Source organism: Erythrolamprus reginae, chromosome 3 (genome assembly GCF_031021105.1).
Source record: "Erythrolamprus reginae isolate rEryReg1 chromosome 3, rEryReg1.hap1, whole genome shotgun sequence".
NCBI lineage: Eukaryota > Metazoa > Chordata > Lepidosauria > Squamata > Dipsadidae > Erythrolamprus > Erythrolamprus reginae.
The window spans coordinates 22,039,377-22,064,178 of record NC_091952.1 but is presented as its reverse complement, the minus strand read 5'-3'; the positions used below and the strand labels follow the sequence as shown (position 1 = coordinate 22,064,178).

Sequence of the window (24,802 nt, the reverse complement as noted above, 5' to 3'; positions counted from 1 at the left end):
TTCAATTATACAAAGTGGAGAAACAGTTTCAATTTTGGGTGGTGTGTGTGTGTTATGCCGACTAATTGATTTTTGAAATGAGATTTGGATTTGTGAAAGGTGACTGCGTTCCAGTTCAGATTTAGAGAAAACATTTTAAAAAGAAATTGCAACCTCATAATACTGTACAAACCTTGCATTCGGTGCAAAGCCATTTTGAATAGAAGAAAGTAGCACAACTACAAGCAATTTCCATTAAAAATCTTTGTAAAATCTGCTAACTTTAAAAATACTGGATTACATTCAATGCAAATTTTAAAAACAATCATATCCACAAATTCTTTTTATTACAAAATTCTCAGAACAGTGGGTTTAAATATCAACAATGAAATGGATTTTAAAATAAGCTATGAAAAACTCTTTAAAATACAGAGGTCTTAAAAAACACATTTACTTTAAAAACACACACAAATACAATTAAAAACACGTAAAAACAAAATAACAAGGAAACTATATCAAAAGGAATACAAGAATATACCTGGGAACTATAACCCTTATGTTCTATGGAATGCTGTAAGGCTGATGTTCCATTGTGCATAATTGTGACATATTAGTGTAAATTTGGAAACTTAAGTGAAACTTTGCTGGACTGATTGTCTAAACAGAGTAGCATCCTATTTCCAACAGTGGCTGTTCACAGAAATGAAAGTCAGGTGCAAAATGGACCCCAACTTGTTGCTCTCCATACAAATGAACAACCTGTAATGAACTCTTACTACAACATTGTACCCTAGAACTTGTCTACTCTAGTTTTAAAGGCATGGTGATCACAAGATTGATTACTCTTGTTTGAAAAGATCATGGTCATCACATCTGACAAATCCAAGTTTATTTGTGGCAAAAGACAAGATAACAGCTCATCTCCCTCTGCTACCATCCGTACATGAAAGCTGATAAACAGCTTGAAAGGTGCAGGACAGGTTGTATGAGTGTCTATACTGGAGAGACAGGAATACTTAGACTTGTCATTGCTCCCCATAATATCTGCCATTTAAGTTGCATCTAAAGATGGTCTCAATTCTTCAGTTAGCAAGAGGAAAAAGTTACAGGAAAAGTTTGTTGGACTGCTACAAATAATTTAGGAGCTGGCTTTGATTTGTTGGGAAATAAATTGCCCTGGTCTGCTTGTATGATCTTATTTGCATCATAAATGGAGTCATCAAGTTTACAGCTCACTGTGTCCAAGCATAAATTATTTGTTCTGGTCTCCAAAGTATGCATCACCTTGAAGGGCTCATAGCAGCTTGGGTGGTCTGCATTCTGGAGTGTGACTCAATGTTCTGTCTGCCTGAAAGCTTTTTGTGAGTACGTGTGTGTTTGTATGTATGATATGTCTCCGTTTATGGTTGCTGAGTTTGCTCAAGGCGGCAGTAGTTGTAACAATGCAACATCAGGGAGAACCAGATTGACTTTGTTTTTCAAATACAGCCCTTCAGCATTTCTACAAACTCAGCATTCATTCCAGATTGCTTGCCACCGTAGACTAACAGAGCCCTCCAAGTACTTCTAGTACTACCTTCTTTACCTTTATGGACCTCTAACACATTCCACCCCTCTAGAATACTTTCCATCCCTTTGCAATCATGTTCACCCTCCTGCAGATAAAGGTCTTCATTTAAAGTTCCATCAGGACTTGGGGGACAGGCAAAACAAAATATCTCCTCCAGCGTTTCCATCCCGAGGTCAAGAGTGAACCCAGAAACTCAGTCATTCCATCACTTTGCGATTATTGTTTTCCTACAAACATTAACAGCAATGGTTGAGAACTGTACATTTCACAGCAGCAGATGAAGAAGAATGAGCCTTTCTTTCATCCCAGGTTTAGATGAAAAGAACTGCCAACTGTTTAATTCTGCCGTTCTTCCACCGTATACCTTTGGAACGGGCATAGATTTTACAATAATGTGAAGTGACTGCTTAGGTGTGCTCAATACAGCTTGGACTGATTTGCCTTCAAGCTAGCTTTGGATTCCTGCTGTTCGGTCCTTGCTGTTAACACACATTGCTCAAAATATAACTAGATTGCAGGATCTGGGAATCCAAAATTCAAGAATGCTGTCTAACAAAAATGTCAGCTGTTCCTCTAGTAGAATCTATGGGAAAACAAAGAGACAACTTAATAAATTATTCAGTTCAGGAAGGAAAAGGGAAACGGTTATACAGTACTAGTATTTTTGATTACCTGTATATTTATGAAAGGCTTTAGTAGACAAATTTTAAAAATAACCGATGAAAATAGAACTTTAAAATGTCCTGTTGATTTCATTCCTAGCACATGTGTATATGCACAAGGAACCTTCAGACCATATATCACATTTAAGTAATTTAAATATTTTAATTATTCAATTAGTGCACTTGGAGAGCGATTCTGTACGTGACAAAATAGATGTCTATCATGGCCCAAATGTTTATCCGTGTTTGCATAGGCTTTCAAAATGTTGGATATTAACAAATTGCATTGTTTTCCTTCTTTCTTTTCTTTCACCATCTCTCTGAAATCGCCAGGGCTAGAAATTTCCTTTTCAAAAGCATGCAAATAGAATTACTCTTAACAGCTTCCAGCCATCCTCATTTCTAGTGTTGGGCGAACCCAACGAAATCCGGGTTCGGCGGGTTCGTGTGAACTTGGCGGCTGGTTCAGGCAAGTTCGCGGAACCTGAACCCAAACCCGCCGAATCCTTCCAGGGGTGGGGCTTTGATGTCATAGAGACGTCACTTCCTGGCTTTTGGTGTGGAGGCTGGGGGAGTGGGGGCGGGGGATACCCCTCTGCCTGCCACCGCCCCCCTCCCCTTTGATGTCGGAAGGAGGATGGGCGTGCACAGTGTGTATCAGGACCGTTACTCCATTGGGAAAGTAAGACAGTGGAATGTTTCTCGGCGGGGACCACCTCGGCGGCAACTTTAACACACCAAGAAATTTGCCACCATCTTACTTTCCCAATGGAGAAACGCTCCCCACACACACCGTGTGTGCCCATCCTCCTTCCGATGTCAAAGGGAGGGGGGGCAGGCAGAGGGGAATCCTCCACCCCTACTCCCCCAGCCTCCCCATGATGGGATTCTGGGGACGGGGCTTTGACGTCATGGAGACAACACTTCCTGGCCAGCCGAGGCGACCAAATGCCAAACGCAACCCCGAACTTTGCCCAAAGCTTTAAAAAAATTCGTGTTCGTGTTCAGCAGGGACCCGAATTGTGCGAGTTCGGTTCTCCCAACACTACTCATTTCATCTCAGCTATGAAGAGTCTCTATCTTTTGACCTTTAAAGATCACCTTAAACATATAATTAACTCCATAATGGAACACTAATTTTTACCTTAGCGTTGTTTGAACGCAATCGGAAGTTCTCGGTTGGGAATGAGGATTCCTAAGTGAAGAGCTTCTACCGGCTTGTCGTCAGTAGCTACAATCTGATATTTCCGTATAAGCTGTAATACAAAGGGGGGGGGGAGAAATGAAGTTCATCAGAGCCTCCCAAACCTGTAATCAAAATTTATTCTGAGCTGGAGAACCTGTAAGTGCCTGTGTCCAAGTTTAACCCCACAGGCAGTAATGGCAGGAAAATATGATACAGGAAAGTTTGTAAGGCTTTGAAAAGTTCATCCCTTTCAGTAAGAGAAATAAGTTTACATGTATGTATGTGTGTATGCAGTATATATACATACACATACACATATATACATCCAGTACATACATATATAAGAAGAAAGAAAGGGTGTGGGCCTATTACACTTGCAATAATTAAATTGAGTGGCATTACATAAAAGCAAGCATTTCTTTAATGGAGATTTTACACTCTGATGAAGTCAGCAGGGGCTAACAAAAGCTTAGCAGTTTTAAATACATTTTTGAAACGTTCCAGAGATTGTGATGTCTATCACTTCTCTCTCTCTCTCTCTCTCTCTTCTATCTATCTATCTATCTATCTATCTATCTATCTATCTATCTATCTATCTATCTTCTATCTATCTTCTATCTATCTATCATCTATCTATCTATCTATCTATCTATCTATCTATCTATCTATCTATCTATCTATCTATCTATCTTTATCTATCTATCTATCTATCTATCTATCTTCTATCTATCTATCTATCTATCTTCTATCTATCTATCTTCTATCTATCTATCTTTCTATCTATCTATCTATCTATCTATCTATCTTCTATCTATCTATATATCTTCTATCTATCTATCTATCTATCTATCTTCTATCTATCATCTATCTATCTATCTATCTATCTATCTATCTATCTATCTTCTATCTATCTATCTATCTATCTATCTATCTTCTATCTATCTATCTATCTATCTATCTATCTATCTATCTATCTATCTTCTATCTATCTATCTATCTATCTTCTATCTATCTATCTTCTATCTATCTATCTTTCTATCTATCTATCTATCTATCTATCTATCTATCTATCTATCTTCTATCTATCTATATATCTTCTATCTTCTATCTATCTATCTTTCTATCTATCTATCTATCTATCTATCTATCTATCTTCTATCTTCTATCTATCTTCTATCTATCTATCTATCTATCTATCTATCTATCTATCTATCTATCTATCCATCCATCTACTCTCTGTCTGTCTGTCTGTCTGTCTGTCTGTCTGTCTGTCTATCTATCTATCTATCTATCTATCTATCTATCTATCTATCTATCTATCTATCTATCATCCACCCACCCACCCACCTATATGTAAGTGTACATGTATATGTGTATGTATGTATATGTGTGTGTGTGTGCGCACGTGTGTAATCCATTTGAGGGAACTTAAGCCTTGGAGTTTTCTTTCATTGGGGGTGTTACTTGGACCCTGACAGCATCTCTGATAGATGACTATCCAGCCTCTGTTTGAAGATCTTTTGCAAAGAGAATCAACCTCCTGGATTTAATGAAAATTGGAAGTTTATCTTGTCAAAAAGAAAATTCACCCTCCAGTAGTGGGTTTCAATCACCATCTCTTCCAGTTTGCTATTGGAAGCAGGTGCACATGCACACATGGACAGCGCTTCTGGACATGTTCAGAGACATCCTGATATGAAGGCATAAATAACCTATATGGTTGTCAACTCTTCTAGGTAAACCAGATGAGAAATTAACTAGAAGAGTTAATTCCACAGTCATGTAAGACTACTTTAACAGACTACTGCCAGTGTGATAGTACAAACTTCCCTCCATTGCTTTTAATTCATCTTTCTTAATTTTTTCTCTCTCTGACCATTAAGTGACTGTGGGCTCTTTCCTCTCTTGTCTGATCGTTCCCTAGGTAGCATCTCTTTCCCTCATTTTCAAAGATCATCCCTACATTCCATTACAATGGAATACATTTCTTCTGCCATAGAATCAGTAGTGGGTTTCACTTATCTTTGCTACCGGTTTGGAAATGGGAATGCGCAGGAGTGTGTGCACGCACAAAACATGTGTGTGATGCTTCTGCGCATGTGCAGAAACTCCATGATGATTTTTGGCTGGTTGGGTGGAGCCTCCCGCCAGTGCTGCTACCGGTTTGTCTGAACCTGGCGGAACCGGTAGGAACCCCCCACTGCATAGAATGGTTTATCTTTTGTATAGATTAATGCAAACTCCGCAGTCTGCATTGGTTGCTGATCAGTTTCCGGTCACAATTCAAAGTGTTGGTTATGACCTATAAAGCCCTTCATGGCACCGGACCAGATTATCTCAGGGACCGCCTTCTGCTGCACGAATCCCAGGGACCAGTTGGGTCCCACAGAATGGGTCTTCTCCGGGTCCTGTCAACTAAACAATGCCGCTTGGCGGGACCCAGGGGAAGAGCCTTCTTTGTGGCGGCCCTGGCCCTCTGGAACCAATTAATTTTAAAATTAATTTAAATATTGGATTTGTTTACATTGTATGGCAATTGCTGTGAGCCGCCCCGAGTCTGCGGAGAGGGGCGGCATACAAATCTGATTAATAAATAAATAAATAAATAAATAAATAACTCCCCCCAGAGATTAGAATTGCCCCCACCCTCCTTGCCTTTCGTAAACTACTTAAAACCCACCTCTGCCGCCAGGCATGGGGGAATTGAGATACCCTTTCCCCCTAGGCCTTTACAATTTTATGCATGGTATGTATGTCTGTTTGGTTTTTATTATAATGGGTTTTTAATTGTTTTTAATATTGGATTATTATTATATGCTGTCTTATTATTGCTGTTAGCCGCCCCAAGTCTCCGGAGAGGGGCGGCATACAAATCCAATAAATAAATAAATGAATGAATGAACAAACGAACGAACAAACAAACAAACAAACAAACAAACAAACAAACAAACAAACAAACAAACAAACAAACAAACAAACAAACATATATCTAAAATAACAGAATGCTTACCCAACAGAGAGCTAGCTGAATTTGCAGCTCTGCCAGTCGGCGCCCAACGCACATTCTTTTTCCAATGCCAAATGGAGCATGGGAAAATGGATGGATGGTTTTTTGCAACCAACGCTCTGGCTGAAATTCGCTCCAGTTACTGAAATATTCTTCATTGCATCCCAGAGCATAAGTGTTAAGCATCAACACAGTCTGTAAATGCAAACAAAAAAAAGTGTTATTTACCAAGCAGTGAGAAAAATGTCAAATTAATATAACATAGATATATTTTGGTTTGGGGCCAGGGGGAACTCGAGGAAATTGCCTATATCGAAACATTGATGCTGAACCTAGACATGTATACAATCCAAAGGAATTTTCTTACTTAACAACAATTTTCTTACTTAATGACAAGAATTTTCAAAACTTCTTTCAATGAAGCTATATTTCCAGTGAATTATAAAAAAGGCAGAATTTTAATTCTTTGGAGAAATGGCATTCTTAGGGAGAAAAATATTGGGTTATTTCCCCTTTTTAAAGATTAGTTAAATAAGATTTAATTTGACTAGGAATCAGAATTCAAGCATGTTATGTAATGCTACAGAAACCAGATCTTTCCAGACCTCTAAGAGATCAGGACCAGGCCTTATAATTTAAGATAAAAATTTTAAGAAAGCCAATGATGTGAAACTATGTTTTATTATTTAACTGGGCAGTTTGCTGAATTATCGCTGAATTATCAACAAATTATTTTCTTCTGCCCAGTAACTTTACTACATTGGGGTTCAGGGAGGGGCTGGACTGGTTGTATATTATTATTATTTGATTTGTATGCCACCCCTCTCTGTAGACTTGGGGCAGCTCACAGCACAATAAAACAATTCATAACAAATCTAATAATTTACAATTTAAAATATTTTAAAACCCCCATTATTAAGCAAACATACATACAGTCATACCATACATAAATTGTATAGGCCCGGGGGAGATGTTTCAATTCCCCCATGCCTGATCACAAAGGTGGGTTTTGAGGAGTTTACGAAAGGCAAGGAGGGTTCTAATCTCTGGGGGGAGCTGGTTCCAGAGAGTCGGGGCCGCCACAGAGAAGGCTCTTCCCCTGGGGCCCGCCAACCGGCATTGTTTAGTTGACGGGACCCGGAGAAGGCCCACTCTGTGGGACCTAATCGGTCGCTGGGATTCATGCAGCAGAAGGCGGTCTCGGAGATATTCTGGTCCGATGCCATGAAGGGCTTTATAGGTCATAACCAACACTTTGAATTGTGATCATGTTCATATGGGATAATTAATCTGCTTACTGAATTAACTTATTTTTGAATTCATTCAATGTCTTGAATTTAATTAAACAAACCTAGCTTGCGTAAGGTAAAAAATAATTATATTCATCAAGTTAACTCTAACCAGGTAGAATGTTGTTGATAAGTTCTTGAATAAACTAGTTAAGGATATTATGTAAACACAGCCACTATAAAGTAACATGGATATCAAGGCAGCTGGCATTATTCAATTTCCCCCTAAAAAACCACAATGATACATGAATGCTGGCTGAGCAGAATTTAAAATAAATAAAATATCCTGAAGGATATGTCACAGTTTGCTCAGTGGCAAAGTCTTAGTAAAGTCTTTGAAGCCACAAATATGTGATGGAGACAATTTTTGGTTTATGCTGAGTAATGATTATATAATTTTCTCTTTGTTGTTCTATTTCATCTTTTCTATTTTTTAAAAAATGTACTTTTATTATTGTTCATATTGTTAGCCACCCAGAGTCTTCTGCTTGAGATAGGGTGGCCTAATAAATCTAATAAATCAGTGTTTTTCAACCAGTGTACCTTGGCACACTAGTGTGCCGCAAGACATGGTCAGGTGTGCCGCGAAGAAGGAAGCTCAGGTTCTGGTCTCACAACTTTTTGCTGAGAGAGAGAGAGAGAGAAAGCAAGAGAGAGAGAAAGAGAAAGAGAGAGAGAGAGAGAGAGAGAAAGAAAGCAAGAGAGAGAGAAAGAGATAGAAAGCAAGAGAGAGAGAGAGAGGAGAGGCAGGGAGAGAGAGAGAAATGAGCAAAAAGGGGAGGAAAAAAGAGAAATGAGAAAAGGATTGAGGCAGAGAATGAGAGGAAAGAGAGAGAAACAAAAGAGAGAGAGAGAAGTGACTCTTGATTTAAAGCATATGATAAAAAGCACCCAAAAAATAAGAGAGAAAACCCCCCAGCCCTCACCTGTTTTTGGAAATGGTTCAAGAGTATGTATACACACACACACACACACAAGAGGGGGAGGAGACAGGGATGGAAAAAGAGAGGAGAGTGTCTTACAGTGTCGTTTTGTGTCATTTTGGTTGGTGGTGTGCCCCAGGATTTTGTAAATGTAAAAAATGTGCCGCGGTTCAAAAAAGGTTGAAAATCACTGTAATAAATAAATCCATGTCAGAGAAAATTGCTGTTATCTGATCGAAAAAAGCTGAATATTATATATTTTTTGATAGCAAGAAGCCACAGACAATATTTTGAGTAAAATATGAGTAAAGGCTGAAATGGGTAAGACTGGGTGTCATACATATGGACAGAATAAAGAGAATCTTTTCTGCATTTTGGGGAGTGAGGGAGATAAAAGGAAGGGATTTTTCTTCTTTCACTTAATCCATCTTAATCTTACATTATAGTTTGCATGTATTCCTAGATCAGAATGGAAAGCAATCATGTGAGAAAGTGCTACAAGGAAATGTAAAAATGTTTTGGGATATTTAAGGCCTACAACTTTGAGTCACTACCTATGTATCTACGGTAAGAGGTATGTCATTCCACTGTTGAAGTCTGAATCTGAGATGGAAGATGAATAGTTGACAGAGTGGGAGAGTGTCTCCATTGGCTGTAGAGAAAATTGGGGAAGGGCAAAGCAGGGAAGAGGTAGAACAAGGGAGAAAGGGTTCAGGTGAAAACCAAGGCCCAATCTCTCCTCATCCTAAGATGTCCAGGGAAGAACAATGTGGGTTGCATGGCTTATGAGGAAAGAAAGGACCCTGATTCCCTTCACAAGGCACACCTGGGGATGGAATTTAAAGGAGAGGCAGTTGGGTGGGGCGTTTGTTGGGAACAAATGCTGAATTCATATAGTATTAAGAGCTGTGACGTGCATTCCTGACATTCCTTCTGACTGTTTAAATTATTATCATACTTCTGTGTGCTTGTGCTTATCTTGTCTTGCTAGAATTATTGTTGTGAATTCTTGCTCTGCGACTTATTATCTTGCCCTGCTGGAGTAAATGATTGCAGCATTTGCACTGGAGTATCTGCAATCAGAAGCTGGGAGAGCTCTTCTCCAGACCGGAGAGTAAACGGGATGTTGGGGGCAAAGATGATGCCAATAAAGGGACACATACTGGTTCTGTAGCTGTGTTGCCTTTGTGCTACGCCACGGGTCATCACAAGGTGTTTGAGATTTTAAAAGCAATTGCAACACTATGCTTGGCATTTATCAAGACATAAAGAAGATCAAGCATTTTATATGCTAAATTATGCTAAATGATGTGCAAAAGCTCTCCCAACCATTGTCAGGCCAGTCACATTTTATAAAAGTGCTGTTGTTGGTTGAAAAACAGGTTATGCATTCAACCATTTAATCAAAAATAAATGGAGCATTTACAGTATGTGGTGGAAGTCACTTACCCCTTTCGGAAGAGCATAATCCCCAAGGACTGTTTCTTTGTCAAGAGTCCGAGTGGTAAATGGCACAGAAGGTGTTAACCTGCAATAAAATGGAAATGTGCAATTTATTTTGGGGGTGCAAACATATCTATCAATGGGGACACACATCATCGGCTGGACTATAGCACTTGCATAGCAGTTAGACTTGTATACCACTTCACAGTGCTTTAAAGTCCTATCTAAGTGCTTTAGCACGTCAGATTATTGCCCCAACAATTTGGATCCTCATTTTACCAACCTCAGAAGGAAGGAAGGCTGAGTCAACCTTGAGCCGATGAGATTTGAACTGTCAAACTGCTAGCAGCCAGCAGTCAGCAGAAACAGCCTGCAGTATTGCATCCTAACCACTGTACCATCACTATATAAAACATTCAGACGTAACCAAAGTGACTTTCTAAACCTGTTGCTCGGAGCACCATGAATGTTTAGTTTAGTTTAATTGGATTTTTATGCAGCCCCTCTCCGAGGACTTGGGGCGGCTCACAACATATATAAAAGACATAGTAATACAATTGATCCAATTAATATAATTAAAAATCTTAAAAAATTCTAACTTTAAAACATTCATTAACATTCACTCAATAAATCACACTAAAAACACTCGGTGGTCAGGGGAAAAGATCTAATGACCCCGGGCCTGGCAACAAAGATGAGTTTTTAAACTCTTTCGGAAGGCAAGGAGGGTGGGGGCAATGCGAATCTCCAGGGGGAGCTGATTTCAGAGGGATGGGGCCCACACAAAGAAGACTCTTCCCCTAGGTTCCACCAGCCAGCATTGTTTGGTTGCTGGGACCATGAGAAGACTAACTCCATTGGACCAGAATACCTCCAGAACCACCTTCTACCACACGAATCCCAGCGGACGATAAGGTACCACAGAGTTAGACTTCTCCGGGTCCTGTCAACCAAACAATGTTGTTTGGCGGGCCCCAGGGGAAGAGCCTTCTCTGTGGCGGCCCCGGCCCTCTGGAACCAACTCCCCATGGAGATTAGAATGGCCCCCACCCTCCTTGTCTTTCGCAAGTTACTCAAGACCCACCTGTATCGCCAGGCATGGGGGAAGTAAGACATCTCCCCCAGGCTTTTTATATTTCATGTTTGGTATGTATGTGCTGTATGGTTTTTAATTGTTGGGGTTTTTATATAATTTTTATTATTAGATTTGTCCCATTGTTACACTGTTTTTTATTACTGTTGTGAGCCGCCCCGAGTCTTTGGAGAGGGGCGGCATACAAATGTAATAAATAATAATAATAATAATAATAATAATAATAATAATAATAACAACAATAATAATAATAATAATAACAACAACAACAACAACAACAACAACAACAACAACTCCTCTGTGGAACCTCACCGGATGCTGGAATTTGTGCAGCAGAAGGCGATCTCGGATATAATCTGGTCCTATGCCTCATCATACAAAGGTTTGGTATAACCATTTCAAAATTCTTTTTGTTTCTCTCTCTTCACAGCAAAGAAGACCCTTCCCTATCCACCCGTGGGCTATGCTATCTCTTATCTGACCATTCCCTAGACAGCATCTCTTTCCCCTATCTCCCAAGTTCTTCTACACATACCACTACACCCTGCTCTTTGTCCTCAAACAAGAAGAAAAAGGTGGCCCAAGTGAAATTTCAGCCTGCTCTATTTATGTCTTACATCGGTCTTCCTTTGAGCTATTGATATTTACTTGAATTTGGTGCTTTACAGCTGCCAATTCAAGGGAAAGTAATAGTTTTATTCTTAGATGTGTGGATCAGTTTACCTCATTGACTCCTTCAGGCATGCCTTCAAATAGGGCATTTTTTTCAGGTGTTCACAATTTGGGTCTTCTCCAGGTGAAATCACATTCTGTATCTCTTCAAATAGCTTTTCCTGGACATCTGGCTTGCTTGAGATGTTGTACAGAGCCCAAAGTAAACTGTTGGCAGTCTTAAAAAACAACAGAAACCTCTCTGAATTATTATACTTAGTAGAAACCTAAACACATTCTATCCCCCAAAATTGTTTTTGTTCTTTTTAAAATGTGTTTATTAAATTTTTATGTTAAAAACATGTGCATACATATTCATATTTCTCATTTCTGTGACATTGACAATTATTTAGTTATTTCTGTATGTTATTCCATCACATTTATATTATGAGTAATATATTACTCATAATATATATTTATATTTATATAAATATATATTTTTATTTATATTATATTATATTTATATTTATATAAATATAATATAAATATAATATATTTATATTTATAAATATTTATAAATATATATTTATATTTATATTTATATTATATTAATTATTTATATTTATATAAATAATTAATTATTTTTCTTATTTCTAACCAGGTGTAAAACTTTTTCCATATCACATAGTATTCCCCCCCCCCCGCAATTTTGTAATTCTAACATCAATTTCACAATTTCTGCACAATCTATTATTTTTATTATCAAAATTTGAAAAAAAAAAGTTTTTGTTCTATAGGCAACTTTGGAAAGTAAAAAGCCCGAACTTGCTCTTATCCTAGGAATTATTCTGTAAAAAAAAAAAGTGAAGACACTTAAAAATATTAGGCTTCACAATTTGGCGAAACGTCTATGACCCTACAATTTGGAGATTTAGCACCTGATGTAAACGAGAGATGGATAATCTGAAGTCCTGAGGCCAAATGAGCTTCTAAAAGCCTCAAGTATCAAATTATAAATTTGAATTGCAGCAGAAAGAAATATTGATACATGTGTAATTGGATGGTGACCATATTAACTATTTAATTTTAATTAAGAAAGACAATACAATTGCATATTTTTTTTGCCCAGATCCCATGCATTATTGCTTCTGATGTGGTTCTTGACAAACATTCGCTGCAATTTTTCAAAGCTTTGTGTATGCCTAATGTAATGAATTTCATTAATGAAATGCAGAAAATATTGGTTATTATAAGATTGCATCCTACTCATGTAGTCTCCAATGTGGATAAGTAAAGTCTGGTCTCCCTAATGCAATTTCAGAGCATCTGTAGCAAGCAGGCAAAAAGTGAAACACAAGTAAAATACTGTATATCTACTGTTGCCCCATCTCCAGTAAACTGATAAGCTGCTTCCCTTTCAGGTCTCTCAGTTAAGTGACAATGTTCCAATAAAGGCCCAATTCACAACTTTGTTGCTTCAAAACAGGCCGGTAAAAGCTATCTAAGACTTGATCATAGTCACCCGATTTTGGGTGTTTGGCCACTGACTCACTTTTATGGCTGTTTGCAGTACCTCATTCCTAAATGTGATTTTTGATGAGCCTTTTTTTTTTTGTCATTTTCCACCATTTATTTGTAGTTTCCAGCCAAACCCCCCATCCACTAGATAAAATATATTTGCCCTAACAACCACAGGATTTCCTTAATGACTGTGGCCAAAATTGCCAAAAAGGATGCCTTGACTTACAACTCTAACAGTTTACAACCATAATTCTGGCATCAATTTAAGGATTACCTATAGAGTGGTATCTCTACTTATGAACTTAATTCATTCCATGATCAGGTTCTTAAGTAGAAAAGTTTGTAAGAAGAAGCAATCTTTCCCATAGGAATCAATGTAAAAGCAAATAATGCATGTGATTGGAGAAACCACAGGGAGGGTAGAGGCCCTGTTTCCTCCCAGGAGATTCCTAGAAAGGCCCTACAGAGGCTTCTCCCCACCTTTTCCGGCCCTGTTTCCTCCCAGGAGATTCCTAGAGAGGCCCTACAGAGGCTTCTCGCCACCTTTTCTGGCCCTGTTTCCTCCCAGGAGATTCCTAGAGAGGCCCCACAGAGGCTTCTCTCTGCCTTTTTCGGTTACAGTTTCGGAGGCTCGGGTTTGTAAGTGGAAAATGGTTCTTGAGAAGAGGCAAAAAAACCTTGAACACCCGGTTCTTATCTAAAAACGTTCGTAAGTAGAGGTACCACTGTACTTGTATGTTGCAAGATGTATTACAGAGCTTTGAACTTCTGTCCAAAACTTTTACTGCCCCTTTTGAAGGACAACAAGGTCACAGTAGGGCCATTCTGCTTTCAACTTTTATAGGAGCAACTGTCTCTTCTTTCCCATTTCTCAATGCCAGGATTAAATTCTTCTATGCTCTTTTCTAAATTTTCTGCTTGTTGTGCATGTGAATGTAACGTCTTATTATGTCCAAATTGTAACTGATTCTGTATGCATGTTTGTGTATTTGGATAGTTCATTGGGATTTATTATGGATTTTACTGTCCTTATCAACTAATATCTGACTTTGTTTATTGTTGTGTATTATTTGTTGTTGTAAGCCGCCCTAAGTCCCATTGGGATTGGGTGGCATAGAAATCAAATTAATTAAATTAATTAAATTAAATTGAAATGTTCTTAAGATTTCTCTAGAATTCAACGTTAACACTCTCTCTCACACACACACACCATTCAGTTCTTCAGACTTGGATGGATGGCTTGGTACCATTAATCCTATCAGAATATGATCATCTTTGAGAGGGATGAAGACTCTGTCCCACAGATCTTTAATATCATGCTAAAAACACTCTTCCAAAACATAACGATAAATGTAGGTTCAGAATGAAAGCCAAATTACATTTAATCAAAATGAAATTAAATACTTTCCCCCCTTGCTTCCACATTAAAAATTTGAACTTTTAAACAATATTTCCAATGGCTTGAAGCACTAGTTCACACCAGATGTGAAATTCAATTTTTTGCCTTACTGGTTCAGTGGGCATGGCTTGATGGGCATGGTAGGGGAAGGATACTGGAATGTCTCAATTCCCATCCCACTCCAGGGGAAGAATACTGCAAAATCTCCATTCCTTTCCCAATCCTGGGCAAAATCCCCATTCCCTTCCCACTCCGGGGCCAGACAGAGGTGATATTGGCCAGCTTTCCAAACTACTCAAAATTTCCACTACTGGTTCTCCAGAACCTGTTGGAACCTGATGAATTTCACTCGTGGTTCACATTCTTTGTGTTACCTACATTCATGCAATTGTGTAATTTCTAATTAATTATACTTGCAACTGATTATTATCCGGTAGGATGCTATTATATTTTACATCCTGTGCAAGGGCAACAAATCCAGAACTTTCCCATCCCAGAAGATTTTACTGCAGATAGACATTTGTATGCAACACAGCCCAGCAGATATGTCAGGCCCAACCCAAGAATGACATAGAAATTGAACTGAGCTAGCCAAAGTTCAGTTTTTATTATTATTATTATTTATTAGATTTGTATGCCGCCCCTTTCCGTGGACTCGGGGCGGCTCACAGTTCCTCATTTGCTAATTAATATATAGACAGAATCTTGCCGGACTAAACCTATATCCTAATGGACATACCCTAGGACAATGATGGGGAACTTTTTCCCCCTAGGCATCAAAAGAGGGTGCAGATGTGCTAACACGCATGCACGAGTGCCCACACCCATAATTCAATGCCTGGGGAGGGCAAAAAGAGCTCTCCCCACTCCTCTGGAGGCTGGAAATGGCCACTTTCCCAACTTCTGGTGGGCCCAGTAGGCTTGTGTTTTGCCCTCCCCAGGCTCCAAAGGCTTCCCTAGAGATGGGCAAGGGTAAAATTGCCCCCCATCCTCCTGGAGGCTCTCTGGAAGCCAAAAATGCCCTCCAAGAGCCTCTGTGTGAGCCAAAATTCAGCTGGCTAGCACACACAGGTATGTTGGAGCTGAGCTAGGGCAATGGATTGCGTGCCAGCAGATATGGCTCCATGTGCTACCTGTGGCACCCGTGCCGTAGGTTTGCCATCACTGCCCTAGGAGATTCTAGGGAGTGGCTATCTTAAATCTCTTCCTCTGTCTCCTATCCAGCTTTGTGTTATGTTGTGTCTTGTCTCACTCCCTTCCTTGGAATGTGGTTTCTCCTTCCTGCAAAACTGCAGCTTCACCATTAGTCCATTCCACCACCTCTCCCTTCAAAGGTGTACATTCCATCACCTCTGAGAATGAAAAACTAAACTCCAGGGCTGTACAGAATTTTGGATTCTGTCTAGAGACAGAAAAAAGAGCACATGGAGCCCAAATGCAATATCTTAAAGTTGTGACCTCTTTTCCTAGATGTGCATAGCTACCTTCCACCACTATTGTACAAACCTTGGAAACGATGCAGTTGTTTTAAATGTGTTTTAAACTAAGGTGCTGCATTTTCAGTAATGTAAGCATAACATTATTATGTGAATATTATTCAGAGACTGAATCGGAAATGCAGCACATTTGTAATATATACTGCAATGACACAAAGTTGTGTGTATGGCTAGATTGCTGCAGAAGCTATCCCACAATTATTTAGTGCTAGATGACAACTGCCAAGCAAGCATTTATGTCCTTGTGTTTTTATCACAAGGACATAAATTGTGTTTTTCTGTCTGGGAAAAAAAATAATCATTTCCTTAACTGCAGATGACTTCACGAACTTGTCTAAATAGTCATCTAGTTTATCAAGCTTTGTGTGACTTCATGTTGAGAAACAGCCAGATAAGCAAGGAGGCAACATCAAGAGAGGAATTAGCCTTGAGTTGTTCCTCAATCACAAGAGATCTAGGGCTGACATTCCCCATTGCCCCCAAATATCATGGGACCTTATCTGTTTGTTCCAGTGATGGGTTCCACTTACCGTCCCTACTGGTTCACATTGTGTCAGAAGTGCACGTTTTGCAAGGGCACCAGGCAAGGGTTCCCCCTCACTGGTGCTCTTGGTGTGCTCCCGGTGACCAGCGCGGGTGAGTGCATGTCCAGTGGGTGTGCATGTGTGTATTGGCATACTCAAGACCCACCTTTATCGCCAGGCATGGGGGAGTTGAGATATTCCTTCCCCCTAGGCCATTACAAGTTATGCATGGTATATTTGTGTGTATGTTTGTTTTTTATAATAAGGGTTTTTAGTTGTTTTATTAATTGGATTGTACATGCTGTTTTTATCGTTGTTATTAGCTGCCCCGAGTCTGCGGAGAGGGGCGGCATACAAATCCAATAAATAATAATAATAATAATAATAATAATAATAATAATAATAATAATAATAATAATAATAATGAGATTCGGTTTCTGCACATCTTGCAAAAAGATGCTCATGCATGTGAGATTTCACAGATTTCCAGCATTTTTTGCTTCACGGAAGCAAAAAAATTCCAAAAACCAGAGAAATCTCTCTTGCACAAGTGTCCTCGCACAAGATTTGGTTTCCTGTGCATGCGCAGAAGCCAAACCTCCTATGGATGTAGGTGCACATGTGTCAGGGATGTGGAGCTCCATTTTCCCTACCGGGATGCTGTATTGGGCCATAGGGGCTGCAACCTGCTTCTGAAGGGCATGCACGTTTCGCTCGCACAAGCACTTGTGTCATGTTGGGAAACTGTCCCTGTGCGCATATGCAAAGCCTTTGCGCATGCCCAGAGGGTTCTTTGCCAGTCACTTTCAAGGAGCAGTGACTGGAGGACCAGTTCGGTGGCGTAGCCAGTCAGCCATCATTGGCAGTTCAGGGAGCAGGGGTAAATTTCCGCCACCAGTTTGGACGAAGCGGTCTGAACTGGCAGCAACTCACCACTGTTTGTTCCCTAGAGAAGGTACATATTCTGGAGAGATTCCTGTAGTATAGGCAGAATACAATAAAGTAGCTAGCTTGAACCTTACACATACGGATCTAGTTGCTTGCACCAACCAGCTTTGCAAAGCAACTACCAATGGTAATGAGTATTAGTTACAGATTATCATTACCAGGGAATGATACCAAATAATGGACAATTAGGTTTAAGATAGTTCACAAGGCTCCTTCAACCTGGAGCTATCCACAGCTTTTCCACAATAATTCCGTTCAAGACTAACATTTGCGTGCAATATGAGGTATAGGAGATATTTCTGGTGGTGATTGCCCTGAAAGCATGATCATAGGGAAAAAAAGCAAAACAACTACAGCAGCATTGCATCTTACAGCCAAATGGAATGTAGAAACCAGGGCCATCGCTGTGTTAAAATCCCTTATTCAGTGCTAACTATAAAAACGCAATCTAAAAGAATAAGCTCCAATTGAAGGAAGAGGTGAAAAAGCCTTTGCAACAGTGGTGGGCTGCTGCTGGTTTGGGCTGGTTCTTTACAACCTTAGCAGAAATTTACCCCTGCTCACCGAACCACAAAGATGACCAGCGGCCCATGCTCCTGAACTGGTCCTCTGGTCACTGCAGCTTGCAAAAAAAACCCCTCCTCTGTGCATGCACAGAGAGTCATTCTGGGTGTTTTGTGGGGCGTAAAACACATCACGGTGGAAGTGTGTATTGCACTTCCATTGTGATGCAAACTGGTAGGGAAGGTAACTAGAACTCACCCCAGGTCTGTGGTGTGCGGCAGGTTATCAGAAATCTGAAATCAGTGAAAAGAAGCTAACAGTATTTACCGTTTCAACCCCAGCAATCTGAAGCTCTGTAATTGCGGCATAGAGTTCTTTCTTTGAAAGCTGGCTCCCAAAGTAGATGTCACAGAGGAAGTCTTCCGAGGGATTTGCAGAGTGTTTTTTCAGCCTGCTATCGATGGAGCATTTCACTGCAGGAGAGAAGAGAAAGTGATGATTAAACAATAATATTATGGCATGGAAACCTCAAAGATCTATTATACACCAGATGTGGATTCCTCCCAGTTCTGACCAATTCGCCCAAACTGTTAGCAAACCGCTGGTGACATCACGATGATGTCATGGAACTGATTCGGTCATAAAGTGTCTGATATAGAAGCATTTTTGTTATTACGTTAATTCTGATATGTAGATTACTGTTTTCTTAATGTTGCCAGTATATTTCCTATACCTTATAATAATGATGCTTTTCCATGAAAACTGTACCTGCTACAGAAAACTATATACATTTTTGAAATCAGAACAAAAAACTGATTCAGAAAAGTACAAGGTCAACTGCGATGATTACAAAAATATTTTTTGTAGACCTGTGTTATAGGGGAAACACGGTATTTTTAATCATTCCATGGTGAGCTTAAGCCATACAATCAAGTATTCATTCCAACTGTAACTAATAGCAGAAAAAAGGTTAAATATCCATTTTAGATTGTTGGTGATTCGGTTGAACTTTGCTTAGGGAGATTTAAGAAAAAAGGTTTGTTCAACCACGGAGCTTAGTGATTTGACAAATATTTGCATTCTCTCATCGTCCAACACAGTCTTTTTTAAACTTGGTAACTTTTAAGATGTGTGGATTTCAACTCCCAGAATTCTGACTGGAGAGTTCAGTCCTTGCATCCTACGGCTGCCAAGTTTTAAAAACACTTATCTAATCTATTCCATGGAAAGTTCAGGAAAATAAATGAATTCCAGATAGTCAGGATGGATTCTTGATGCAAGATGCAAAATCCGTCGCCCAACCTAACATGCAAATGCACATTTTGCAAAATATTTTCAGTGTCCTTTAGTTACCTGTCTTAAATATATTATCCCATGCATTTGTATGAGCTTGCCAAACTTTCGTATTTAGACCTCTATGGAGTTCAACTGGTGTCACCATCATCTTCCCAAAAGTGCTCATCATCTGTAGTATATAATGAAAAGAACAAACCCCATTATTAAATATAATATATAATAATATAAGAACAGAGTTGGAAGGGACCTTGGAGGTCTTCTAGTCCAACCCCTACACCACTTCAGACAAATGGTTATCCCACATCTTCTTAAAAATTTCCAGTATGGCGCATTCACAGCTTCTGGAGGCAAGCTATTCCACTGATTAATTGTTCTAAGTGTCATGAAATTTCTCGTGAGTTCTAAGTTGCTTCTCTCCTTGATTAGTTTCCACCCATTGCTACTTGTCCTAGTCTGAGGTGCTTTGGAGAATACACTCTCTTCTTTAATGGCAACCCCTGAACTATTGGAACACTGCTATCATGTCTCCCCTAGTCCTTCTTTTAATTAAACTAGACATACCCAGTGTCTGCAACTGTACTTCATATGTTTTAGCCTCCAGTCCCCTAATCATCTTTGTTGTTCTTCTCTACACTCTCTATAGAGTCTACACATCTTTAAAGTATTTTAAAGTACATTAAAGTATTGGGGTAAGTTCAAAATAACACATATTTTACTGTTAGAGAAAGGATTAACTTAGTTTCAATAAACTGATCTATCCTTGGGCTTTAAACCAGAATATCAAGTAGAAGCTGTTCCATGCAGACCAGAGATAATAGTAATCATTTTACACATTTCAGTGTACTGTTCAAAATGTTAACTTGAATCCCAAATTACCCCATTCTCAGAATTCAGACAATATATATAATTATCACTTGCCCAATGAGTGGGGTTTACACAACACACCAAGCCTTGCTTCCCAAATTAACAAGATTAAAATTAACCAAGCTTTCATTATTGCACTAGGGACTTTCATTTATCTGATTAAGGGTTTTGTGGGAACATAGTCCGCGTCCACCATTTTGAGGGCAACTATCTGAAGTTTTTCTGGAGGGTTACCACTCAAAAATTGAAATGCCTGCTCCAGTCTCCAGGGCATCTTCATAAAAGATGGCGGGGGAAAAAATTCCTGGCACCTGTAGAGCAACTAATTATTAAACAGTGACCCAGCCTCCTATAGCGCATTACACTATATTGCTGGGATTATTCCTTTCATCTTATATTCTTATTGAGCATCAAGGCTTTTCCCCTTTATTTAGGTCAAGGAACCTCAATCAATGGAAACTACTAAGAAGGCCTAACTGGAGCATCTCTGTGTATGAACTATGCAGAGATGCTCCAATTGGATCTTGTCAGTAGTTCCCATTGATTGAGATCCTTGACCTAAATAAATAAGGTTTATAGAGAGAACAGAATAGAATGACAGAGTTGGAAGGGACCTTGGAGGTCTTCTAGTCCAACCCCCTGCTTAGGCAGGAAACCCTACACCACTGCAGACAAATGGTTATCCAACATCTTTTTAAAAATGTCCAGTGTTGAAGCATTCACAACTTCGGGAGGCAAGTTGTCCCACAGATTAATTGTTCTAACTGTCAGGAAATTTCTCCTTGGTTCTAGGTTGCTTCTCTTCTTGATTAATTTCCACTCATTGCTTTTTGTCCTGCCCTCAAGTACTTTGGGGAATAGTCTGACTCTCTCTTCTCTATGGCAACCCCTGGGATATTGGAACACTGCTAGCATGTCTCCCCTAGTCCTTCTTTTCATTAAACTAGACATAGCCAGTTCCTGCAACTGTTCTTCATGTTTTAGCCTCCAGTCCCCTAATCATTCATTCATTCATTCATTCATTCATTCATTCATTCATTCATTCATTCATTCATTCATTCATTCATTCATTCATTTGACTTTCTATGCTGCCCAATCCGGAAGGACCCAAGTTAAAACCCACAACTCAGCACAACACAACATACATATCATTCAATACAATTTGGCCATGAAATATGTACAATTCATGGCCCCCAGAATCATCTTGGTTGCTCTTCTCTGCACTCTTTCTAAAGTCTCAGCATCGCCTTTGCATCATGGTGACCAAAACTGAATGCAGTATTCTGATGATACATCCCAGAATCAATTCCATGCTGGAAATGCATAACTGAATAATTGCAGGGAAGGCTGGAGTTGCAATAGCAAAGTAAATAGGTCCCTGGACTGCAACTCCTACAGAAGCAGATATGGTGTCAGCCATAGCCTCCAGGGCTATTGCTATACATTGCTATTGCTCCTCCCAGCCTGACATATGGCTGACTTGCTAATATCTCTGTATGCTACCCAGAGTCCGCAAGGAGTTGGGCGGTTTAAAATTCAATAAATTAAATTAAATTAAACTAAACTAAATTAAATCTTACAGAAAATCAGTTGGCTATCATGCACGTAGCATTTTCATACCGTTTTTACAGCCTTGATAAAGTTCAAACTTTCCTCCTCTACATCTTGCCGCAGAAGTCCAAACCTTTTCCCATACAGCACCAGGCAAATACCTAGTGTAAAAAAATAAATTAAAAAATCATAGCTAAAGCATTTCCCAGAATCTTGACTACATTTTCTCTCTGAGAACTTTAAATGATGCCTGATCCTCTCCTTTTGATGCAATTAATATATACTGCTCAAAAAAAATATAAAGGGAACACTCAACACATCCTAGATTTGAATGAATGAAATATTATCATTTGCACAACTATTCCATTTGCACAACAGCATGTGAAATTGACTGTCAATCAGTGTTGCTTCCTAAATGGACAGTTTGATTTCACAGAAGTTTGATTTACTTGAAGTTATATTCTGTTTTTAAGTGTTCTCTTTAATTTTTGTTTGAGTAATGTATCATGTACAGTATTCGTAATACTGCTTATAAGGCTCCAAGGACAAAGTATTCAGTAATAAACAACTGGTCAGAGTGATGGAGAAAGTGTATTTATTTAAGAAGTTTATCCCATCTGTTAGTACATGGTACTCACCAGTATTTGGGGTTGCCATGTATGTAAACTACCAATTGTAGTTTGTACCTTTATAGATGCAATATACCTTTAAGGACTTTGGATGGTTCGCCATAAGAGGGCGCCAGCACTCTCTCCTGATGATGATGCTGGATAGCTCATTCATTCTTTGCCTTTGCTTGGGGGGGGGGGAGTATATTCTGCTTCATGCTGCTATGTGCAGTTTGTTGTTTATTTATTTCTACCCACCAAAAATGAGCCGAGGTGGCGCAGTGGGTAGAGTGCAGTACTGCAGGCCACTAAAGCTGACTGCTAGATCTACAGGTCAGTGGTTCAAATCTTATCACCGGCTCAAGGTTGATTCAGCCTTCCATCCTTCCAAGGTGGGTAAAATGAGGACCCGGATTTTGGGGGCAATATGCTGGCTTTGTTAAAAAGTGCTATTGCTAACATGTTGTGAGTCTAAGGAGAAGGGTGGCATTTAAAAAAATCAAATAAATAAATAAACAAACATACAAACAAAATAAAATCTTGTGCAAGGGAGCGTCCTTATGTGAGATTTCACTTCTCCAAATCTTTCTTGTGCATCTCCATTTACGCTAATGGGTCGCCAATCCCACCCATACCAGGTGCAACCCGCTACTGGTTGGATTGAAAGAGAATGATTGGCCCAAAGCCACCCAGGCAGGTTCCATGCCTACAGTAGAGCTTGAACTCATGGTCACCTGGTATTTAGGCCAGCAATTGAACCACTACACCAAACCGGTTCTTCACCTGATCTTCACCCGGTGCCTTTCAGTTCTATTGGGAGGGAAAATCCCAGAATTTTTAGCCAACGTGGCCATCCTGGTTAAGGCATTCTGAGAACTCCATGGTGGGGGAACCGAACTTACATGTATATTCACTGCTCAAAAAAAGGGGAGGACGACACTTAAACTGTCACGCTGTGGGTTGACAGCCTCCAAAGACATTAAGAAACATCCTGTAGTTAAATGGTTAACTCTGTTTGTTAATGTAGCTCCTCCCTCTCTATGATGTAACACTGCTTTGCTCACTTCCTTTCTTACACAGGAAGAGACGCTGGCAGACATCTTTCTCTCTTAGTAGTTAAGATGTGAAGACATGTTTTTATGCCGCTATGGCAATATAATCTTTTTTTTACTTTTTACAATAAAAGTTAACTTCGTTTAATAATGAATGCTTGTAGCTTTAATTCCTCGACCTCCGGAAAGCCTCAGTGGGACTCTCTTTCCGTCATAAACAATACAATATAACTCCAAGTAAATCAAACATCTGTGAAATCAAGCTTTCCACTTAGGAAGCAACCCTGTGTCAGCATTCTAAATAGCATCTGAGAAATAAAACAAGTCCCAGCCCATTTCTCTCAATCAGAGCTTGATTTATTAACAGAACCATGTTAGCTACGCCATTGTCATTCCGATTCTGAGTGCTTCCCAGAATCCCAGAATCCCTAGGTTAAGGTTCATCTTACATCCCCCACACCCACAAGTTCATCACGAGAGCCAGTGTGTGTGCAGGATCTTATCAACTTCCTCTTCAAAGTGTTGGTTATGACCTATAAAGCCCTTCATGGCACCGGACCAGAATATCTTCGGGACCGCCTCCTGCCGCACGAATCCCAGCGACCGGTTAGGTCCCACAGTCGGCCTTCTTCGGGTCCCGTCGACTAAACAATGTCGTCTGGCGGGACCCAGGGGAAGAGCCTTCTCTGTGGGGGCCCCAACCCTCTGGAACCAGCTCCCCCCTGAGATTAGGATTGCCCCCACCCTCCCTGCCTTTCATAAACTCCTTAAGACCCACCTCTGCCGTCAGGCATGGGGGAACTAAAACACCTCCCCCTTGCCCATGTTGTTTTGTTGATTGATTGACTGTGTGCCTGTTTTTTTATATATATTGGGATTGTTTTATGAAATTACTAATTTTAAATTGTAATTAGATTGGTGGGCATTGGATTTTTATTAGGTACTGTTTTTTTATAGAGCACTGGTGAGACCCCATTTGGAATACTGTGTTCAGTTCTGGAGACCTCACCTACAAAAAGATATTGACAAAATTGAACGGGTCCAAAGACGGGCTACAAGAATGGTGGAAGGTCTTAAGCATAAAACGTATCAGGAAAGACTTAATGAACTCAATCTGTATAGTCTGGAGGACAGAAGGAAAAGGGGGGACATGATTGAAACATTTAAATATGTTAAAGGGTTAAATAAGGTCCAGGAGGGAAGTGTTTTTAATAGGAAAGTGAACACAAGAACAAG

At 39.6% G+C, this 24,802-nt stretch overlaps 1 protein-coding gene across 1 annotated transcript in view; it reads right to left on the bottom strand.

Annotated features, from left to right (window-relative positions):
• Positions 1-309: 309 nt before the first annotated feature.
• The window catches only part of CYP24A1 (cytochrome P450 family 24 subfamily A member 1), a 32,833-nt gene continuing 8,340 nt past the window's right edge, over positions 310-24,802 (bottom strand). Inside the window, exons 5-12 of the mRNA XM_070748801.1 lie at positions 21,976-22,067; positions 19,549-19,660; positions 18,523-18,668; positions 11,876-12,042; positions 10,066-10,144; positions 6,408-6,599; positions 3,356-3,467; positions 310-2,132 (exon numbers count right to left, since the gene is read on the bottom strand). Coding sequence (XP_070604902.1) covers positions 3,357-3,467; positions 6,408-6,599; positions 10,066-10,144; positions 11,876-12,042; positions 18,523-18,668; positions 19,549-19,660; positions 21,976-22,067 — 899 coding nt within the window. The 3' untranslated portion in view covers positions 310-2,132; position 3,356. The remainder of the gene's footprint in view (positions 2,133-3,355; positions 3,468-6,407; positions 6,600-10,065; positions 10,145-11,875; positions 12,043-18,522; positions 18,669-19,548; positions 19,661-21,975; positions 22,068-24,802) is intronic.